The following is a 20,356-nucleotide window of genomic DNA, read 5'->3' as shown; positions in this document are numbered from 1 at the left end:
GCAAATGGGCTCTGTTTTTGAATCCATTTACAAGTTAATCTGTATGCAAGTTGGAACATATTGCAGGACAATATAAAGTAGCTATTCGAAAGCAATGGAAATGTTAATGTCAGATCTTGAAAATTTTACCCCTGTGTGAATTCACATTTACAAGCCAGATGTTTGTAAATTGGGGGACCCTGTTATGGTTAAATAATGGATTTTTTAAAAAAAATTGATGGGAACAATGCACTGAAAGGATGATTGTGTTTGTGTGGCTTACAATCGGGTTGCTAAAGGATATGGGAACAGAGAAGGCAGAAACATTTACCATTATCTTCCAAAGCTGTCAGCTACATGGGACATGCCAGAAAAAGGGAGTGGCGAAGGTGACACTACTATGTACAATATGATGCAAGGACAGTCCTGGTAACTACAATAAACGTACGGCTTTAGAAACGGTGGGGTGGGGGAAGAGAAGAAATCCTCAGGTGCTCGAAGTCATCTAAGTGAGCAAGTGCAGACTTGGAAAAGGTTGATCCAGCATGAATGAATAATCGACGTGTGTCTTTTAACAACGGGGGGGGGGGTGGAAAGAGAGAAATAAAGTTGAAGGCCCCGAAGCATTGGATGCTTTCTGTACGGGTTTAAAGCAAGCCACGTTTTAAAAAAGCCGGTAAAGAAGAGTGACTCGTGGAATTGGAATCACTACATTATCCTATTGGTATCAACTTTGGGGTGGGGGGGTAGAAAAAAGTTTCTTGCTGCCGAGAAGAGGCGGTTTATCGGGTGGGCAACACCACACAGAGAGGCACTCAAAGCTTCTGACCTGCAGGCGAGAACAGAAACCGAGAGCAGCTACAGCGTGTGGTTAAGACTGTACAGGAAGACAGCAGAAACCCCATTTACTCCCTCCCTCCCCACCCTCTCAACAACAACGGCGGCGGCGGCGTGTGGAACCACACACACCGAAGCCAGCGATGTGATTCGCTGCCCCGCAACTTCGGAGTTTGTGCTCACGCATCCAAGTTGGTCGCTCTTTTGCCATGGCAGAGGGTAAGTGGGAGCTCTGTTGCACGCCATCCCTGTTTCTCCCCCCTCTCCCTTAAATTCCCTCCCTCGGCGAATCTCTTCAGCCCCCACCCCGGCCTCGGTCCGTCTACCGGGCTGCAGGTTCCTTTTTCTCTTGTCTTCTTTCATCTCTTTCTCTGCGTCGTTTACCGATGGGTTAAAGAGGAGGTTCGGCCGCCCTTTGCGTGAATTGGAGATGAAGCGCGGGCGGGGTAAAAGAATAAAACACTGGCTCCTTTTCTTTTTGCCCGCACTCAAGATGGCGGTTTCTTTCTCTTCTCTTCACCCCCCCCCCCCCCCGTGAAGAAAAACGGTTGGAGCACGTGACCGGCGTCAAGATGGCGGCCCAGCCGCTCACTGCGCCTGCGCTCCTCGGTTGCTAGGGGCGGCGGTCAGTGAGAACGGGATTGGGGAAGTCGGCGCATCTTGCGTCTGCCCCCGTCGGCCGCCTGGCGATGGCAGAGGTCCAAGCCGGCCCGGTCCCGCCTTCCGAAAAGGGAACCGATTCCCCCTCCGGGCGCCAGCAAGAGCAGCCCCCGCAGCAGCAGCAGCAAGGGGTGGTCTACCCTGCGGCCCGGGAGAGGGTGTACGGCCGCTTGCAGGACAGCAAAAGCCTGGACGGCATCAGCGAGGTCCTGGCCGGCGTCCGAGGCCGCGATGGCAAGCTGGAAGGACGGAGGGCGACCATCTCCAGTGCCCTGGAGCTGGAGGGCACCGTCAGCCACGACGGGGACCTCACCCACTACGTGGCCAACAACCTGCAGGATAAGATCAAAATGAGCTCAAAGCAGAGCCTGGACCTGGAGTGTGAGTAAGGACACGTGCAGGTCTGGCAGTAAACACTTGCAAGTTGTATCAAATGCACTGTACGTGTAGTGATTCCTGATGAAGGGTTTTGCCCGAAACGTCGATTTTCCTGCTCCTTAGATGCTGCCTGACCTGCTGTGCTTTTCCAGCACCATTCTAATTTTGACTCTAATCTCCAGCATCTGCAGTCCTCACTTCTGCCCTGTGTAGTGGAGGCAGGTTCAGTTGAGTCATTCAAGAAGTTAGTGGATGATTATTTGGATAGACATGTTGTCCGTGGGTGTGGGATCAAAGGAGAATATTGGCAGTTGGTGATTAGATTAGGTTGCATACAGTGTGGAAACAGGCCCTTCGGCCCAACAAGTCCACACCGACCCTCCGAAGAGTAACCCATCCAGACCCATTTCCCTCTGACTAATGCACCTAACACAATGGGCAATTTAGCGTGGCCAATTCACCTGGGCTGCATGTCTTTGGACTGTGGGAAGAAACTGGAGCACCCGGAAGAAACAACACGGAGAATGTGCAAACTCCACACAGACAGTTGCCTGAGGCTGGAATCGAACCTGGGTCCCTGGTGCTGTGAGGCAGCAGTGCTAACCACTGAGCCATCATGCCACCCCATTGTATAAAAATAATTGTTCCTAGCGCCAGACTTTTTGACAATAATCTTCATTCAAGAGCTCGTGTACACACAATGGACTGATTGGTCTTTTACACCGTTACGTTTCTCCGATTCTGTGAATTCAGTAAGAGGTGTCAAATGTAGAAATTAGTGAAGGTCAAGGAATGGTTAAAGGCACAGGAAGCAACTTGACCTTTGAGTTAGGACAAGACAGTTTGTTGGATGTGGCCAGGGGATGTGAAGCTAATATAATTTTCTCTGATATTCTGAGCTAATGAATGAAATTAATGCAGAAACCTCTGTACAGATATGTATATGCTCAGGCTCATTTTTGTTTTATGTAATTATAATCTTGATGTGACAGGTTTACATTGGAAAAATCCAGAAGCTAGATACACCTTTACCAAAACAAGGAAAGGTGTGTGTTGCATTCAAAATTGAAAGGGATGTATTCTTTCTTGCAAATTCCATGCTTTGCGAGCTTTGACACCTCCAGATTGAACTCTTGACCAGTCAAGAGTTCTGATTTCCATTTCACCATTCAGCCTAATAGAGGTACCTAGTGTTTGGGGTTTGTGGAAGTTGACACATTTCACTTTCTTTTAAGTTAGTAAATATCTGCTGTCATGAATATGTATTGATTTCATTCACACTTCGCTTAATGGATAAAATTGTTTAATGTTTCTATACCAGACTAGGCATTTCAAACAAATTCATATGGCAGTGAAGATGTAGCATTCTTCCTTGTGTCTTTCCCAGCTGGAAGTAGTGTGAAAACCAGAAGTATGCAAAGGTTAAAATCAGACAATCCTCCGATAGATCCTGGTGTCCTGCTAGAGCTGGAGCAAGATGCAAAGGAGGTCGCTCAGAAAGTGGATCAGATGCTGAAAAGCCTAAATGCCACAATCCAGAATGTATGTATGCATCTAATCAAGTTCGAACCATGATAGTTGTTAATTGTGCTGAAATTGTTGAATTTTCAACTCTAGAACTATTTTGCAGCAGAGACGGATTCCATTCAGCTTGTGTATGTGCTGCTTCTTCAAAAGAATTGTTCACTTAGTCTATTTCTTCATCTTGTTACTTTTTTTTGTTATGACATGGCATGATGCATTTGTAAAAGCTGCTTTGGAATTTGCTGCTAGAGCATTTCATGCCTTGACAAAACTCCGTCTTAAGTGAATAGTACTTCATTGTCTGATCGTCATCTGCAGATATTAAATCTGAACTTCAATGAGTAATGGAAATACTTTTGTTTTCAAAGCATTATCAAAATTTATAAGAGAATCAAAAGCATTTATAATTTGAACGTTTGGATTAAGTCTTAGTGGAAAAAGGTCTTGATTTCTCTTGACAATTTTTGACCTTTTATACTTAGCATCTCTTCATCTGTGGCTTTTCCAATGACTTTTCCCTGTCATTCAACTGGGTGAGACTGCACTTGTCTGATTTCATGCTCATTTACCCAATCTTAGCCATTGTACCACTTGCAAGAGATTCTATCCCCTGCTGCACATCATGACATCTGAGGTCTCCCAAAGGATCTATCCTCAGTTCCCTCTTATTTATAACCTACGTGCTGTTTCTCAGTGACATCATCTCAAAGCACAGAGTTAGTTTTCATGAGTATGCTGATGAGACTCACTGCCTCTCAAAATCTTCACTGTTGTTAAATTATCAGACTACTTATCTGCTAAATTGGAAGTGCAATCCAGACTTGGCTGGTTTTCTGAATTCTAATCCCTCCCCACCCCTGATCCTGAGTTATTTGTGATCCTTTAATTGTGTCCTTGAGCTTCAGCTGCATAGGTCTAACATCTAAAATTGGACTCCATAAATCACTATCAGTACATTTTTGTTCATTTTTCAGTGCTTGTTAAAACATGTCATTGGTTATGCTTTTGGCCATCTGCCTTCATTTCATTTCATGTAGCTTAATTTCTAATTTGATAGTGTTGTCTGCTTTATTATATTAAATGTGTTGTTGTATAATCTTAGTAAATCTCTTCTGTAACTTATGCACATCATTGACATTTTTTTCCAAAGCAAGATGTCCAAAACAACCTGATACTCCTAATTGTAGTCTAATCAATGCTTTTAACTTCAGCATATGCTTTCTGCATTTGACTGTCAACTTCCAAGCAGTGAGTTGAAGTCATAGAGATGTACAGCACAGAAACCGACCCTTCGGTCCAACCTGTCCATTCCAACCAGATATCTGAACCTAATCTAGTCCCACCTGCCAGCACCTGGCCCACATCCCTCCAACCCTTCCTATTCATATACCCATCCAAATGTTTTTTAAGTATTGCAATTGTACTAGCCTCCACCACTTCCTCTGGCAGCTCATTCCATACACGTACCACCCTCTGCGTGAAAAAGTTGCCCCTTAGGTCTCTCTTTATTTTTCCCTTCTCATCCTAAACCTATGCCCTCTAGTTCTGTATCAAAATGGCTAGTTATCCCTGCATTCCGTGAGATCTAACCTTGCTAACTAGTCTACCATGGGAAACCTTATCAAACGCCTTACTGAAGTCCATATCGATCACATCTACCACCCTGCCCTCATCAATCCTCTTTGTTACTTCTTCAAAAAAACTCAATCAAGTTTGTGAGACATGATTTCCCATGCACAAAGCCATGTTGACTATCCCTAATCAGTCCTTGCCTTTCCAAATACATGTTAATCCTGTCCCTCAGGATTCCCTCTAACAACTTGCCCACCACTGACGTCAGGCTCACTGGTCTATAGTTCCCTGGTTTGTCTTTACCACCTTTCTTAAACAATGGCACCACGTTAACCAACCTCCAGTCTTCCGGCACCTCACCTGTGACTATCGATGATACAAATATTTCAGTAAGAGGCCCAGCAATCACTTCCCTCACTTCCCACAGAGTTCTAGGGTACCCCTGATCAGGTACCCCTTAGGATTTATCCAATTTTATGCGCTTCAAGACATCCAGCACTTCCTCCTCTGTAATATGGGCATTTTTCAAGATGTCACCATCTATTTCTCTACATTCTATATCTTCCATGTCCTTTTCCACAGTAAATACTGATGCAAAATACTCGTTTAGTATCTCCCCCATTTTCTGTGGTTCCTCACGAAGGCCGCCTTGCTGATCTTTGAGTGATGAAAATGAGGACTGTAGATGCTGGAGATCAGAGTCAAGATTAGAGTGGTGCTAGAAAAGCACAACAGGTCAAGCAGCATCTGAGGAGCAGGAAAATTGAAGTTTCGGGCAAAAGCAGGGGGGGTGGGGCTGGGGAGAAGGTAGCTAAGAGTGCAATAGGTGGATGGAGGTGGGGATGAAGGTGATAGGTTGGAGAGGAGGGTGGAGCGGATAGGTGGGAAAGGAGTTTGGCAGGTAGGACAGGTCATGAGGATGGTGCTGAGCTGGCAGGTTGGAACTGGTGTATGGTGAGAGTAGCGGAAATGAGAAACTGGTGAAGTCCACATGCAGCCCTGGGTTGAAGTGTTCCGAGGCAGAAGATGAGGCATTCTTCCTCCGGGCGTCGGGTGGGGTGAGGGAGTGGCGGTGGAGGAGGCCCAGGACCTGCATGTCCTCGGCAAAGTGCGAGGGAGAGTTGAAATGTTTGTCCACAGGGCGGTGGGGTTGAGGCCTCACAACGTGTTGAGAACATGGGCTGTAAAGCGTCAACTTGAACTGAAGTTATTTTGTGTGCATTTCATGGGTTAGCCAAAGGTGGTAGCTGTGTTCCATATGTATGTATCTAGTTCTGCAGGTTGAGTCACTGGATCTGAAACTTGCTAACCACTTCGCATTACATAAATGAGAAAAGCAAGTTACAGGTATGGGAGAGAAAGTTCATGAATTTTCAAGAACACAGCCATGTGTCAGCTATGTTTCACCCCAAAACCTCTGAAGTGGAGCCATCAAACTGTACAGTATGATAAAGCATATATTGTTGTGAAATGTGGGATTGAGACTTAGAGCTTTTGTGGACAGTCAAAAATCTTGTAGAGTCCAGTTCTCTCAAAGTCATTCAACACCATAAACAGGCTTATGACTTAGGAACAGACTGTTCTGTGCACCTCTCCCTCATAGATGATGTATGGAGAAGAACATGTCCATAGTAGATCTGTCAGCATAGGTACTGTGCTGTGCTTTGGGGTAAACTTCATTTGCAGATGTAGATGGAGTCTTATAAATTTGACCCATAGCCTTCCTCATGAGCTTAAGGAGTGAGAAGAACTTGAATTTGTTCAGTTTTCTGTTGCCTTTTGATTTTGTATAATGTGATGATTTTTGGATTCCACATCTTCTGTGACTTATACCAAGGAGAAGATGGTTTGGAAGAGGAGATAGAATGTAAGGTATCCAAGTTTGCTGATGACACTAAATTGAGTGAGATTTAGATAGGTTAAGTGAGCGGCCAAGGGTCTCGCAGATGGAGTACAATGTTGGTAAATGTGAGGTTATCCACTTTGGAAGTAAAAATAGTAGGTCAGAATATTATTTAAATAGTGAAAGATTGCAGCATGCTGTTGTGCAAAGGGAATTAGGAGTGCTCATATATGAATCACTAAAAGTTGATTTTCAGGTGGAATTGGTAATTAGGAAGACTAACAGAATATTGGCTTTCATTGCTGGAGGGATTGAATTTAAGAACAGGGAGGTTCTGCTGCAATTATACAAGGTGTTGGTGAGGCCACACCTGGAATATTGTGTGCAGTTCTGATTTCCTTCCTTGAGGAAGGATATACCGGCTCTGGAGGTGGTTCACTAGGTTGATTCCTGAAATGAGGAAAGCTTCAGCTGCCTGGACCTGTACTCATTAGAAGAATGAAAGGGGATTGATTAGATTAGATTAGATTCTCTACAGTGTGGAAACAGGCCAAATTCAATGTTTTGCGAAGTGATCAAGTATCGATTCACTGGAAACAAAGGTTGGTCAGGAAAAGAATAAATAAGCACTGGCAGACCTTCAAGGCAAGACTGTTCAAGTCCAAACTGAGCACACTGACACAGAAGGAAATGAAAGGCATCCACTGACACAACGAATACAGTGGGTGAAAGTCCATTAACCAGGGTCACAAATTTAAGCATAGTGATGAAAGAAAAACCCAAGGCAATAATCCTTCTTTACAAAATGAATGGTTGGGATTTAGAGTACATTGCCCAATCAGGTACTGAATAATAACCTTCAAATGAGAATTTAATAAATATTTGGAAGGAAAAAAGACAAGTCAAATGGGAAAAGTAGGAACAGGTTTGTACTTCAAAAGGAGTGACAGGCCAAATAGCTTCTTTGTGTAGTAGTGCTCTGATAAAAAGTTTTACATCTCCCCACATTACTTTTCTTCTTTATGACATTATGCTAAATATAACTCTCGCCAAGCATTCGGTTCTCTGATCTGACAGCACCAGGGTTCCAGGTTCAATTCTAGCCTTGGCCAACTGTCTGTAGGGAGTTTGCACATTCTCCCAGTGTCTGCGTGGGTTTCCTCCAGGTGCTCCGGTTTCCTCCCACAGTCCAAAGATGTGCAAGTCAGGCGAATCGGCCATGCTATATTGCCCATAGTGTTAGGTGCATTAGTCAGAGGGTCTGGGTGGGTTACTCTTCGGAGGGTCGATGTGAACTAGTTGGGCCAAATGGGTATTTTCACTTTTTTGATCTTTATTTATCCCTTTGTATAGCTATTTTAAACCTAATATTTTATGGATTATATTAGCCAGTGTTGTCTTACTGAATAAGTTCATTTTTCAGAACAGCATACTTATTAAGAGTTCCCCAGTATATGCTTTAAGAATTCTTCACCCTCCTTACTTATTGCATTCCTTTTTCTCCCAGTCTGTTAGTTGAAGTGCCTTGTACGCCCAATTGTTAATTTTACCCATCTATGAAATTTGCAGACAGATATTTGTCCTTCATGCTTTTCTCTCATCAGTTGACTGTGGACCAGATGTTAGTTATTTGTTCAATATTGACTTATGCTATTCTTTTTTAATGCAGATGACAGCATTAAGTGTGGGCTACATTCAAACCTATCGAGATTCAGTGGATAGTCTTGGAGAGTCAGTGGATATGAGTATAAAGGTGAGGGCATATAATTAAAATGAAAACTAATTCAGTTCAGTGCTGATTATTCTAACTGAGTTTTATTTTATAAGCCAATTTGATTTAACTTACTGCAAGTCGCGGGATATAACTTTACAAAGTTATAGTTCAGTCTATGATCTTCATTAGCATCCTTATTCTCATGCACCTCTGTGGTTCTTAGTTTGTCTAATTTTACAAAACAAAATTGGTTCATTCTTGTGCTGATTGCCATAGAGTTAAGTAATATTGTATTAAATAAGTGGCTGTTATAACAATAATATGGCGCAAGATATCTATAATTGGGTATTTATGTATTATCTATGCGAGATTATTAAATGCTAAATTAGTACTTGAATTGGAGTTGTATGGGGTATTTTCATCTGTACCCTCTAAACTAAGTCCCAGTATGAACAGTGGCAGAAAATCTTTTCCTATTAGCATCACTTCAGACAAAATAATGGCAGGCTGTTAAAGACAGTCCATGAGTAGGCATCCTTAACAAATAAGTAACATGAGAAAGTCAGAAGTGTAACAGATCTTGAAGTGGTTAAATCATTTAAAATGCAGGACCTTGCTCCTTTGCTGTTGATTAGGCCTCCCAATTTTTGATTATTGAGTCACTTAAACATAAGTTTCTCTCGCCTAAGTGAAAGGTTTCTATTCTATTTGGGTTTTGAAAGACAAATCAAGGCAGGCTGTTGCTCTTCATTGCCATCTAACCAGGCTTGCTACAAATCAAGTGGGGGCAGAGGATAGGTGTATAATGAGTGTTTTCTGTTTTTAGAATAGTTGCTTAGAAGCATACAGTCCACTGCAGTGACCACTGCCACGTCATTTGGAATTCACATCTTTATGACTATAGAGTTTTTTCCTGCTTTTGTCTTAGAGAATAGCCACTTTTTGAATGTCCATAGTGTGTTGGCATTAGTATGTTTGTTAAAATCGTAATAGTTATGCTTGGTTAGCAGTGAAGCATTTTTTTGAAGAATTCACATGGAAACTCCTAATCTTGTTTTTGTGATTATGCTGGCCCAGTGATTGATACTGAATTGACCACTTGTCGATGAGTTTAAATTCTAATATGTCAAATTGATAAATTGTATTCCATAAATATAATAAATTATGGGAAAGTAGCAGAAAATGGTCACGAAGGGTGTCTGAATCTAGTTTTTTTTTTTAAACACTCACCTGATTCAGCAATTTGCTTCATGGAGAGAAACCCAACACTTGTCATTAATCTTGCAGGCATTTAACTCTAGTTCTACAAAACATGATTACATCTTCATAGGCTTGGGACAACTAGAGGAGGGCATTAAATACTGCTATGCCAATGTTGCCAACATTTCAAACCAAACTAAATGAGTAGCTTGAGTTTTACTGCGCTCCCACCACCAGTTTGATTTTAGTTGGTTGTGAAGAACTACATAAATTAACTTAAACATAAAAATCGGCACCATGTGAGCTATTTTCTCCTGATCATGGAAGTATTGCAGTGCTGTAGAAGTCTATTTGGCCTATTGTCTGCACTGACTCTCCAAATGAGCATCATGACTTAGTGACATTCTCCTGTCTTTCCCAACAAATGGGAGGGTGTGAAGGGGGGAGAGCTGGTTAAGGGATTAGAATAGAAATGAGGGTTTAGTGAGTTGGTTCTGGTAGGAGGTAGGTCAGTAAATGTTTTGGGAGGGGTTGTGGGTAATGATTGCAGTTTCTGAATATCATAGAATCATTGAAACTCTAGAATATGTGGAGACTGGAAACCCTGGGCAAATATGTCTATTTTTGAAGACCAGGATCGCATTAGCTTTATTAGCTATATTCTCAAAAGGTCGTGCTATATTGGCAGAGATCGTTCTGCAATTGAGTTCTGAACACAACTTGGCAGTTAACTATCAATCATTATCTAGTTGGTGCATTCTTCATGACAACATCTCCACCAATAGAGTCTGTTTGTCAACTAATCAGCATGTTCCTCTTACACAATGGGAACGTGTTGCTTTACCTTAGTACTCATGCAAATTGTTAAGAATGCAAGACATAAAGCTTCAACAAAATGCATTATTTTTAAGCAGTGCCCATTCATATACATTAATAAAGTGCCTCCAGCACCGACTCTTGTGCGACCACCTCTACTCTAGCATTTTTCAGTCTGAAAAGTACATGGTGATCAGTTTTCAAATTTCCATCCAAGTTGAAACTGACCCTCCTATTATGAACCTCAATTTTCTTACCAGGCTTTAACGTTGTAACTTGTCCAAGATTTTCTTAATAACCAGCGAAAACAGCTATTCTTTTCCGATCATAAATCTTGTGTTACATCATTAGAAAACATAATTGGATCAGTCAATTAGTATTTGCCTATTGCAAACATCTGACTATTTGAACGCCAATCTCTGCAAAGTACCCTTTTGATATTTTTCCTCCCAATTGTTGTTTTAAAACCTTACATGCTATTACTGAGAAACTGATGGGTTGCAGTTATTTGTCATTGCATCCTTTCTTAGGGTGTCATCCTTACCAGTCTCCAATCGTCTATCATCTTGCCCATAAGTAGGGAAATTTGCAAGATTTATGGCAGACTCCTCTACCGTCTCCAACTTCCTTTAGCAACCTTGAGTGCAAGCCATCTAATGCAGGAAAATTATCTGCCCTAAATATAGCCAGTATTTGCTCTACGTCGTATAAACTTCCATTAACTGTACCACCTCCACCACTACCAATAGGTCAGTATCCCCTTCTTTAGTAAGCACTATTATAAAGTGCTCATTAAGTATTTAGATATTTTTAACCAACCTGTTCAGATGTGTTATAATGCATCTCTGGAGCAGGTAAGACTTAAACCCAAGCCCATAGCTCAGAGGATGCTACCACTGTACCACAAATGCCACCTTCATTAGGTATTCTACTCTTGCCCTGCAACTATTAAATATATAATCCTTTCTGGTCCTAATGGGCAATGCCCCACCTCTCATTAATTGTTAATCATTGCTATCGATGATTTTGGGGATTTCTTATGTTCACTACTATTCTATTCTCAATTAAGTTAAACAGCAGCAGAAGAAGTTAGGAAATTAAGTTTGACCAATATGTGGAAACATTAGTACTAACTATTGAGAAACACTTGCATCAATAAAATTGAGGAAGTTGAAAGAGGAACAATGTTGTGCCTTTAAAGGGTAGAGGTCGAAACTGTTAAATGTTTGTGAAGTCTGCTTACTGAGGCACAAGAGCTTTAATTAATTCTTTCTTGAACTTAATTTTTAATGTTCTACAAAAAGACAACACTAAACATTTATAATGAAGCTGTGTTTATGGATGAAATTAACCAGACAAAAGGTGCATTTTTACTGTGCATGACCTTGTTGCAAAGTTTGTTTGAATGGGTGGAAATGACAATGTAATAGAAATTAACTGTGCAGTGTGACCCCCTTCTGTTACAGATATTTAACAAAATATTGCCATTATTTTATCATTTTTAATTTTTATTAATTATTTAATTGTATGTGAATATTTGAAAAAAAATTAAAATGCACAGTACCTCTGGAATTGCCCTAAATCCAAGTTCCAGATTTGAGTTAGACTGTTGAGAGTGAAGTGTTTTGAAAGGCATATGTGATTTTCAGTTGTGGTTTTCTGAGTTTTCTTTTTAAGCTTCATTAGTACTCTGTACCTACTGAGATTGTTGTGTGATGGAGAAGGTGCCCTGCATTTTCTGAGCCTTGAACCATTGCTGTTGTGATCTTTCTGTACAGAAACTGGTATTTCCATCATAAATGACAATCTGCTCCTTTATGGAGATACAGTACATTTCAGTTTTTGAGACAGTTATAGTCATAGTTATTGAGTATAAAAGACCCGAAACTTAACCACATCCTCCTCCTGATATCTTCTGATGTTGTGTAAGCCTTCTCTTTCAGTTGGCAGACTGTAACTACTGTAGTGCCACAGGTGCTGTAGCTCCTCAGGTATTTACAGTCTCTATCAGTAATTTGGCAGAGGAGACTGAACATGAGGTACAGGTCATTGACAAAACACAAGTTATAGGACAATGCGATTTGGCTGTAATGTGATTGGTGAATTGGGCACTTTTTTTTTTAAAACACAAACTCCCATTGGCTATTATGCAATTCTAAGAGATGACACACAAAGGAATTTGAGATTCTAAGTGTGTGGATAGAAGATCAATCGAAAAGCAATCTGGGGTCACTTTTCTTTCCATAAAACAGAAAGCCTTATCAATTTAAGAGGGCCTAAGGAAAAAAGGCACATTTGGAGCAATTTCACCTGCTTTCGGTGCTAGTAGTGGCTGGTTTGCTGGATTTAAGAACCACTACACTTTCATAATGTAAAGTTATGTGGCAAAGCTGCCAGTCCAGATGAGGAACATGTGCTGTCATTTCCTTCCGTGGTGAAAAGATTGGTTGAGGAAGAAAGCTACACCTTCGATCACATCTTCAATTTGGATGAGGCAGTTTTATATTGGAAGCGAATGCCATCCAGAACCTATATATCTAAGAAGGAAACACGCTCTAGGTTTTAAAGTTGCAAAGGATCTTATGACTTTTGTTGGGTGCCAATGCTAGTGGAGACTTAAAGCCTGTGTTGGTGTTCCACTCTGCCAACCAACATGTCTTGGAAGGTTGCCTTAAGTCCACTCTATAAATGTGTTTACTTCAGGTTAACCAAAAGAGTTTGGATGACAGGGCAAATTACCTGTTGATGTTTTTGAGGATGTTTTTAGAAGTTATTGCAGGAGAAAAAATTTGGATTTCATTATTCTCCTCATTCTGGACAATGCACCAAGCCATCATCCCACCATTGGTGAACTTTCTGAAAGCATCAATGTACTATTTCCACCGCCACACACAATCTCTCTCTCATTCAACCCATGGAACAGGGTGCCATAGCAGCTATTAAAGCTTATTATTCAAGGTGCACACTCAGGAAACTGACTGCAGCTACTGAGGGGGGATAATGAGGGCCGTGTTCTTAAGTTTTGGAAGAGCGTTAATATTGAGTGCTATTGACATCATTGTGGAGGCCTGGGCTGCTGTCAGTATGGACTGCTTGCATGTAGTTTGGCGGAAGCTTCCCCAGATTTTCTTGACATCAAAGGTGTTGAGCTGCCAGAAGAATGTCCAGAAATTGAACACTGTGTTGCTCTTGCAAAGCAATTTGGATTTGAAGAAGTGAAGACTGAGCATGTCGAGGAGCTGCTTGAGTCCTATTGTGAAGACCTCTCCACAGGTCTTCACAATAGGACTATTGTGGCTGCGGGGAAAATTAAGGTTCGAGATGAAGACAAAAACCAGGGTGCATCACTGAACTTTCTACTTCTGTTTTTTCCTTTTATCCTGAGGGAAGTTGCATCTTTTAGAAGGCAATGACTACAATGCAGATCATAGCAGGATAGCAGTTCATGGCATAAAATCTTATCTGGCTTCTTCATGAAAGGAAAAAAAAGATGGCAAAGCAGTAAAAACTTGCGGCCTTTTTTAAGCCAGCCCCCAAGAAACAGTCTGAGGACAATAAGTCACAGCCATCCACTCCTGGACTAAATATTTTCTTTCATCATAACCCTGTACCTGAAAGTAATGATTGGGACTTACACAGCCCCTGTCTTAATATAGTTCTATACTGTAACTCCAATCCAGAAACCCCTTAAAGTGTTAAATTTATTGTATTATTTAATTACAATTTGATTTAAAAATTTACTTAGACTTTGCTGTTATTTATGTTAGGCTAACTACTATTTTTGTTTTGTTTTCATTTTTACTGATATCATTGGTCTGCTCCAACCCTGTTTTGCCCATAGGGCCCGTTATTTTCTATTGTGCAGTTCTCTATAGCATGAAGTCGCACAGGAGCACATGTACTGCGTTACAGCAGAACAGACTGTAGCTAAGTTTGGCAATGAAAACTTTTTCTTACCATTTTGGTGTCAAGGGGAGATGGCCAGTCTGCAATAGTGCGTGTGTATTATACACACACTATTTTTTATATATGTATATTCATGCAATTTAAGTGACATGAATAAATGGCAGATGGAGTATATTTATTGGAAGGGAATGAAATATAAAAGTAAGGCAGTTCTCGTGGAACTCTACAAGGCATTGATAGCTCAGACCATAACTACAGTATTGTGCACAGTTTTGGTCTCCTTATTGAAAAAAGATGATTGCTTTAGAAACAGCAGTAAGAAGATTCAACTTTATCCTTGATGAGGGACTTAGGTATAAACTATTCAACCTTTTATTCATATGTCCATTAGAATTTAAAAGAATGAAAGGTAATCTTAATAAAACATTGAGGTAGTGAGGGGATTGGATATGTGGAAGTATTTCCTCCTGTGGAGCAGACTAAAACTAGGAAATACTTTTTAAAATGTCTCCCTTTTAAGATAAATGAGGAAAATACTTTTTTCTCTCTAAGCATTGTTAATGGTGTGGAATTTACTTCCCCCAGAATAGATTGGAGGCTTAATGTCTAACTTTATTCAAGTCTCATTTAAAATAGACTTTTAGGCAAGGGAGTCCAGGGTTATTAGGTGCCTGCAGGAAAATGAAGCTGAGATGTCAGCCAGGTCAGATGTGATTTTATTGAGAGGAGGAGCAAAGGGCCAAATGATTTATTCTTTTTTCCTATATCCTATGTTCCTGTGAATGAAATATTTCTTGTCAGTTAGACTCTTAGCTTCTGCTCTGCCATTCTTGAATGTTTGTTGCTGGGGGGAGAAGGTTGGGGAGGGATGTGAAGTGGAAAGGTAGTGTGGTGCTAAATGAATTGCTCTTTATACAATCAACACAGATTTGTTGGGCTGAAGGACCTTTTTGTAACCATTCCATGGTTCTCCTCAGTTAGATTGCAAGTATACTATTTGCAGGAAGTCATGTGTTTTGCCACAAACAACTAGAAGATAATGCAACATGCTTCAACATAAATAGTTGTCCGTTTTTTAAAAAAAACATATTTTGAGATGTGAAGGAATGCATGAGATTAAGATGTTTAAAGAAGGTTGTTTACAAACTGAAAGCAATCTGTTTTTAAAGATTTTTGCATAGTTTCTCATCACATTGATCTAACACTTTTTTTTGATTACGATTTCAGGGCATGTATACATTAATGGCTCGATGTGAAGAGCTGGACAGATCTATGCAGCCTATTCTTGTGTTGTCAAAACAGATCCGTGAGGTGAAAAGAACTCTGGAAATGTTTGAGACACTCTGCAAATAACTGGCTCTGTTGATATGGTCGAATGGTTGACTTTTCTTGTTCTGATATTTTTACTGACTTGTAGAATGTCAATAACTGCTGCAACAGAACATTTTTACAATTAGCAGCACTTTGGACACTGGTGATGGCATCTGCAAATCTTTCAAAGCCTGATTGTTATGTTGCTAAACAAAACTCCATGCAGTTGGCTTAGCAAACTTGTTTACAAGCACCTTGAGATTTACATGATGTTCAACGGAAGTAAAAACATGTACAAGCAGTACATAATTCATTGCCCTTATTCCTCCTTTTAAATGGAAAGTCTACTGCTTTTGCATTGATTTGAATTAGCAAATTGGATTAATTTCCCTAGTTTCTGAGTCAGTGTTGGAAGAAGCAGCACTACATGGATTAAAAAAGATCATAAATAACAACGGAAATGGAGAGCACCATAAACCCATCGATCTTCTGCCTAGGAAGCACAAAGTTTGGGAAAATGTATTTATCATAAAATGCACTTAAGACAATTTTTGTTTTTAGGGAAAATAAAACCATAATACAGTTTGAACTTGCACTGAAAGCATTTGAACTCAGGCACACAATTCTTTGAAACAGTTTTTGTTGGAATTATACAATTATTTACAAATAATTTGTTCGTTAATCAGTATCAAGCTAAGAAAAATCATGCTTGATTGAAATTATGAAGTTTGTTCTTAATGGTTAATTTATTAAAGTGTATTTGTGTCTAGTCTTTATCTTATGGCAGTAACTCTGCCCTGGAATCTGATATGATCCCACCTAATATGATCAGATTTAAAATCTAGGCAGCTCTGCTGTCAATTCCTGCATGCCAACACACCCATATTCTTGTGGCTTCATTTGGCATCTGGTAGCAATTTAAAAGCCATGAATTCATTTCTACAATGACCTGTCTGAAAAGTTCTTAGGCTACAATTGAGAAGAACTAGAGGCCATAGGTTTAGGGTGAGAGGGGAAAGATATAAAAAGGACCTAAGGGGTAACTTTTTCACAGAGGGTAGTATGTGTCTGGAATGAGCTGCCAGAGGAAGTGATGGAGGCAGGTACAATTGCAACATTTAAGAGGCATTTGAATGGGTATATGAATAGGAAGGGTTTGGAGTTGCTGGCAAGTGGGACTAAATTGGGTTGGGATATCTGGTTGGCACGGACGTGTTTGAACGAAGGGTCTGTTTCCATGCTATAAATCTCTGACTCTAATTAAACAATAATGATGCTGTGCATTGAGTGTCAGCTTTAGTAGTAGCATTCTTTTATTTGAAGGTGGTTTGTTCAAATCCTGCTTCAGATTCAGAGCGCAGAAGGCAGAACATAATTTTAATGCCATATTGAAAAAATATTGCATTGTCAGAGCTATCAGATGTTAAAAGACCCATTGACAATTTATTTGAAGAAAGGTGCATTTTTATGGTACCCTAGCTAGATGAAATGGACATTGATCTATCTGGTGTTTGTACTTCTATTAATGACTGATAACTTGTTGACTGTTTAGTGCTTTGGAACATTTTGTAGATTTGCAAGTTAATGTAAATGCAATCTGTATTCTTTGAAACTGTTATTTAAATGAGAAGGAAACTACAGGAATGCACCCAGCTACTGGATATATTTTGTAGTATAATAATGACTATATTGTCTACCCAACAAGCTATTGGAGATGTTCATTTCCAACAGGAAAGAATGACTATGATATCAGTTAAGAGGACCCACATAGAGCAAATACACAACTTAGAAGTGATTTGTATATTTGTTCTGCTTTCAGACAGATCAAACCAATTTTCAAATATTTTACCAAATCCTGACAAATTTCATGGGACATATGAGTCATTGGTGAAAATCCGTCTGCTTGAAGGATAATTTTAACCAAAGCATGTCCTTTGTTTCATGTACTCCAAATGTTTTAGACTTTAGTTTTATAAAGAAAATCTGGAGTATTTTGCAAGATCTGCAATTCACTCTGCACAACTATATATTATGACTGTTGCATCCTGGGTGGTTTCCTCAGCAAAGAGATTCAAAGATTGTGTCCTTATTTGATGCTTGAAATAGATAATGGGAGAATTTGATTTTTTAAAAACAGGTTAATTTAGTAACAACATTTTATGAAGTCTGATGTTTGCAGAACAGCTAACTGCTCAGATTGAAAGCAGAATGGATGATTTAAAAGTTTGGCTTTGAGCCGGAAAGTCATGGCATTCTACCCCAGTAATGTGTAGCAAATCCAGATCATTTATCTACCTCAGTTGAGTAAGCTTTTTCTGTTGTCGTTTTTAGCTCAATTGTCTTTCAGGGAATAGACAATTTCCCCCCACCTGCAAAAGAACAATAAAACTACTTAGTCTGTCTGATTTTCAATTCAACCTTTGTGCAACATAAAATATTCGTGGTCAATTACCTTGCACTTTGATCAACCAGTATATTTTTTTCTGAAAATGAAATTATTTTAGAAAGGGATTAAATAATCAAGTTGTAAATATGTTCGCTGTGAGTATTCCAGTCGTATATAAGTATTTGGTGATGTCTCGCACAAAGACAATAGTTTATGTAACAAAAGAACATTAAAATGTATTTTACATTTGCATCAATACAAACACTGGTCTTGTGCAAGGTCAAGGTAGATCACCAAAGCTTTATCAAAGAAAGAAGGAACATCTTAAAGGAACTGGTTTGAGATGTTCAAGGATAGAATATCAGATCTTCAGGCTTAAGAAGTGGAAAGTGATGCAGTCATTGGTGGAACAATTAAAATTGGATGACCATGAGGCCAAGATTGGAAGAGTACAGTGATCTAAGATTTGTATGGCTGTAAAGGATGGTGTAGACGTTAAAATGAACAGGTTTTGTAAAGGATTTGAAAACAGATAAAGCTTTTCAAAATTGATTTATCAAATCAGGCAATGACTGAAGTAATGGATGAACAAGATTTGAAATAATATAAGGGGTATCAAAGATTTGAATGAGCACAAGTGTATGGAATATCTGGAAATAGATGATGAAACAAATTGTTGGAGACCTTGGAATCTGTAGTCATTGGACTTTAGCAAGTGCAGATGTCATACTGTGACAAATCATGATCAATAGTAATTGGTTTAAATGGTGCAGAGGGCATTTAAAAATAGCTGTAATTTAGTAAATCTGTAGCATGATGAATTTGAGGTGGACGGCTAGATAATTGGGAATTTGAATGTACAGTGATAAGAAACTTGAAGGGGGAGATTTTCCATAGATGCATGCAAATTGACCAAGGGTGATGGGGAATATTGATAAGAGAACGTTGCAAGGAAGTGATCAGTGATTGAATTAGCAAGGCAATCATGTGTGACCTTGTTTATGCCCAAGAGAGTTTCTGACATGAAGTAGAGTAATAAAATCAGGAGAGGGAGCAAGACGTAGTACGTTTGAGATTGAAATCACAGAGGACAATAAGTAGCTTGGTGCAGAGATTGAGGGACAAAATCTTTGACAATTTCTCTGAGGAACTTAGTGGTATCTGTGTGTTTGTGTGTGGCAGGAGGATTACAGAAAGAGTTTTGTATTCGATATGAAAGATAGAACTATATCAAGTTTGTGGTGGGAATGTCATCAGTCCTGGTGAGTTCACGGATGGCAAGTCCTTTGCATGCAGCTGAAGGTACATTTGTTAGGAAGATGTGGAAAGAAGCAATAGCCATTTGATTGTCTGGGTGTATCAGGTCAACACTGGATTCCTGAGAGGAATGGGAAAGTAATTAATCTAATTAATGCACGAATGAGAAGAGAATAGGATAAAACAGCTAGAGTTGATACTTATTTAAAGGTGGCAATGAGTGCATTGATGAAGGCTTATCAAAGAGGAAGTCAGAACTGGATTGGTGCCAGGGTTACACATAAGGCCACAAGTGTTAAGGGTTTTATGAGGGTTGAGTGCCTTAGAAGTAGAGGGATGTAAAACAAAAAGGGAAATTGTAGTGATAGGTTTAGGTCTGAAGCAACCAGAATGAACGTGTGAATGGATAAGGGAAACTTAAGTATAGTGATGGTGTGGTTAAAAGTTAAATTAATATAATCATGCTTTTACCTGCATGAGGAGTAGAGGGCTAAAACACATGGAGAGAAGTAGATTTGGAGTCAAATGACAAACTGATGTACAGGAGTCAAGACAGGTGATGAGACCAATAGCTCTACAGCAGTCAAAACATTGAGATATGTATTTTATATCTTTTAAATCAAGGTTTCCTGTGGTACTTTTGAAATTTGCTTGTGCCTGGACTTGCAAATGAAGGCAGGCCAACTATTACTGAATTGGCCTAAATTATTGATAAACATAAAAGTTGGAAATAACAAGGCACCATCTCTTCAAGCATGAAAAGTGGGAATCAATATTTAATTTGCTGAAATAAGATGAATACCTTCTGAATAATTTTATTAAATACTATGGCATATGGTTCAATGTGTGAAGTTGCTGCTCTAAGCATTGCTGCTCCAACTGTCAGTGTGTTATGACAGTGAAACAACTAGAGAGGGTAAAGCAATTTCTTCTGTAGTGACTTGACCTTAAAAATAACTGAATCTGAGAAAAA

General features: G+C 39.8%; 1 protein-coding gene across 1 annotated transcript; it reads left to right on the top strand.

The window, feature by feature from the left end:
* The first annotated feature begins 1,454 nt into the window (after positions 1 to 1,454).
* borcs6 (BLOC-1 related complex subunit 6) lies at positions 1,455 to 18,140 on the top strand. The gene is made up of 4 exons (XM_043708395.2): positions 1,455 to 1,857; positions 3,242 to 3,396; positions 8,463 to 8,546; positions 15,657 to 18,140. Exons 1-4 carry the CDS (start codon positions 1,506 to 1,508, stop codon positions 15,780 to 15,782), a joined length of 717 nt encoding a protein of 238 aa, XP_043564330.2. The 5' UTR covers positions 1,455 to 1,505; the 3' UTR covers positions 15,783 to 18,140.
* The last annotated feature ends 2,216 nt before the right edge of the window (positions 18,141 to 20,356 follow it).

Source organism: Chiloscyllium plagiosum, unplaced genomic scaffold (genome assembly GCF_037043375.1).
Source record: "Chiloscyllium plagiosum isolate Xiang-an unplaced genomic scaffold, Cpla_swu_hap1 HiC_scaffold_14, whole genome shotgun sequence".
Lineage (NCBI taxonomy): Eukaryota > Metazoa > Chordata > Chondrichthyes > Orectolobiformes > Hemiscylliidae > Chiloscyllium > Chiloscyllium plagiosum.
The sequence above is the reverse complement of the archived record's forward strand: the minus strand, read 5'-3'. Positions and strand labels throughout refer to the sequence as shown.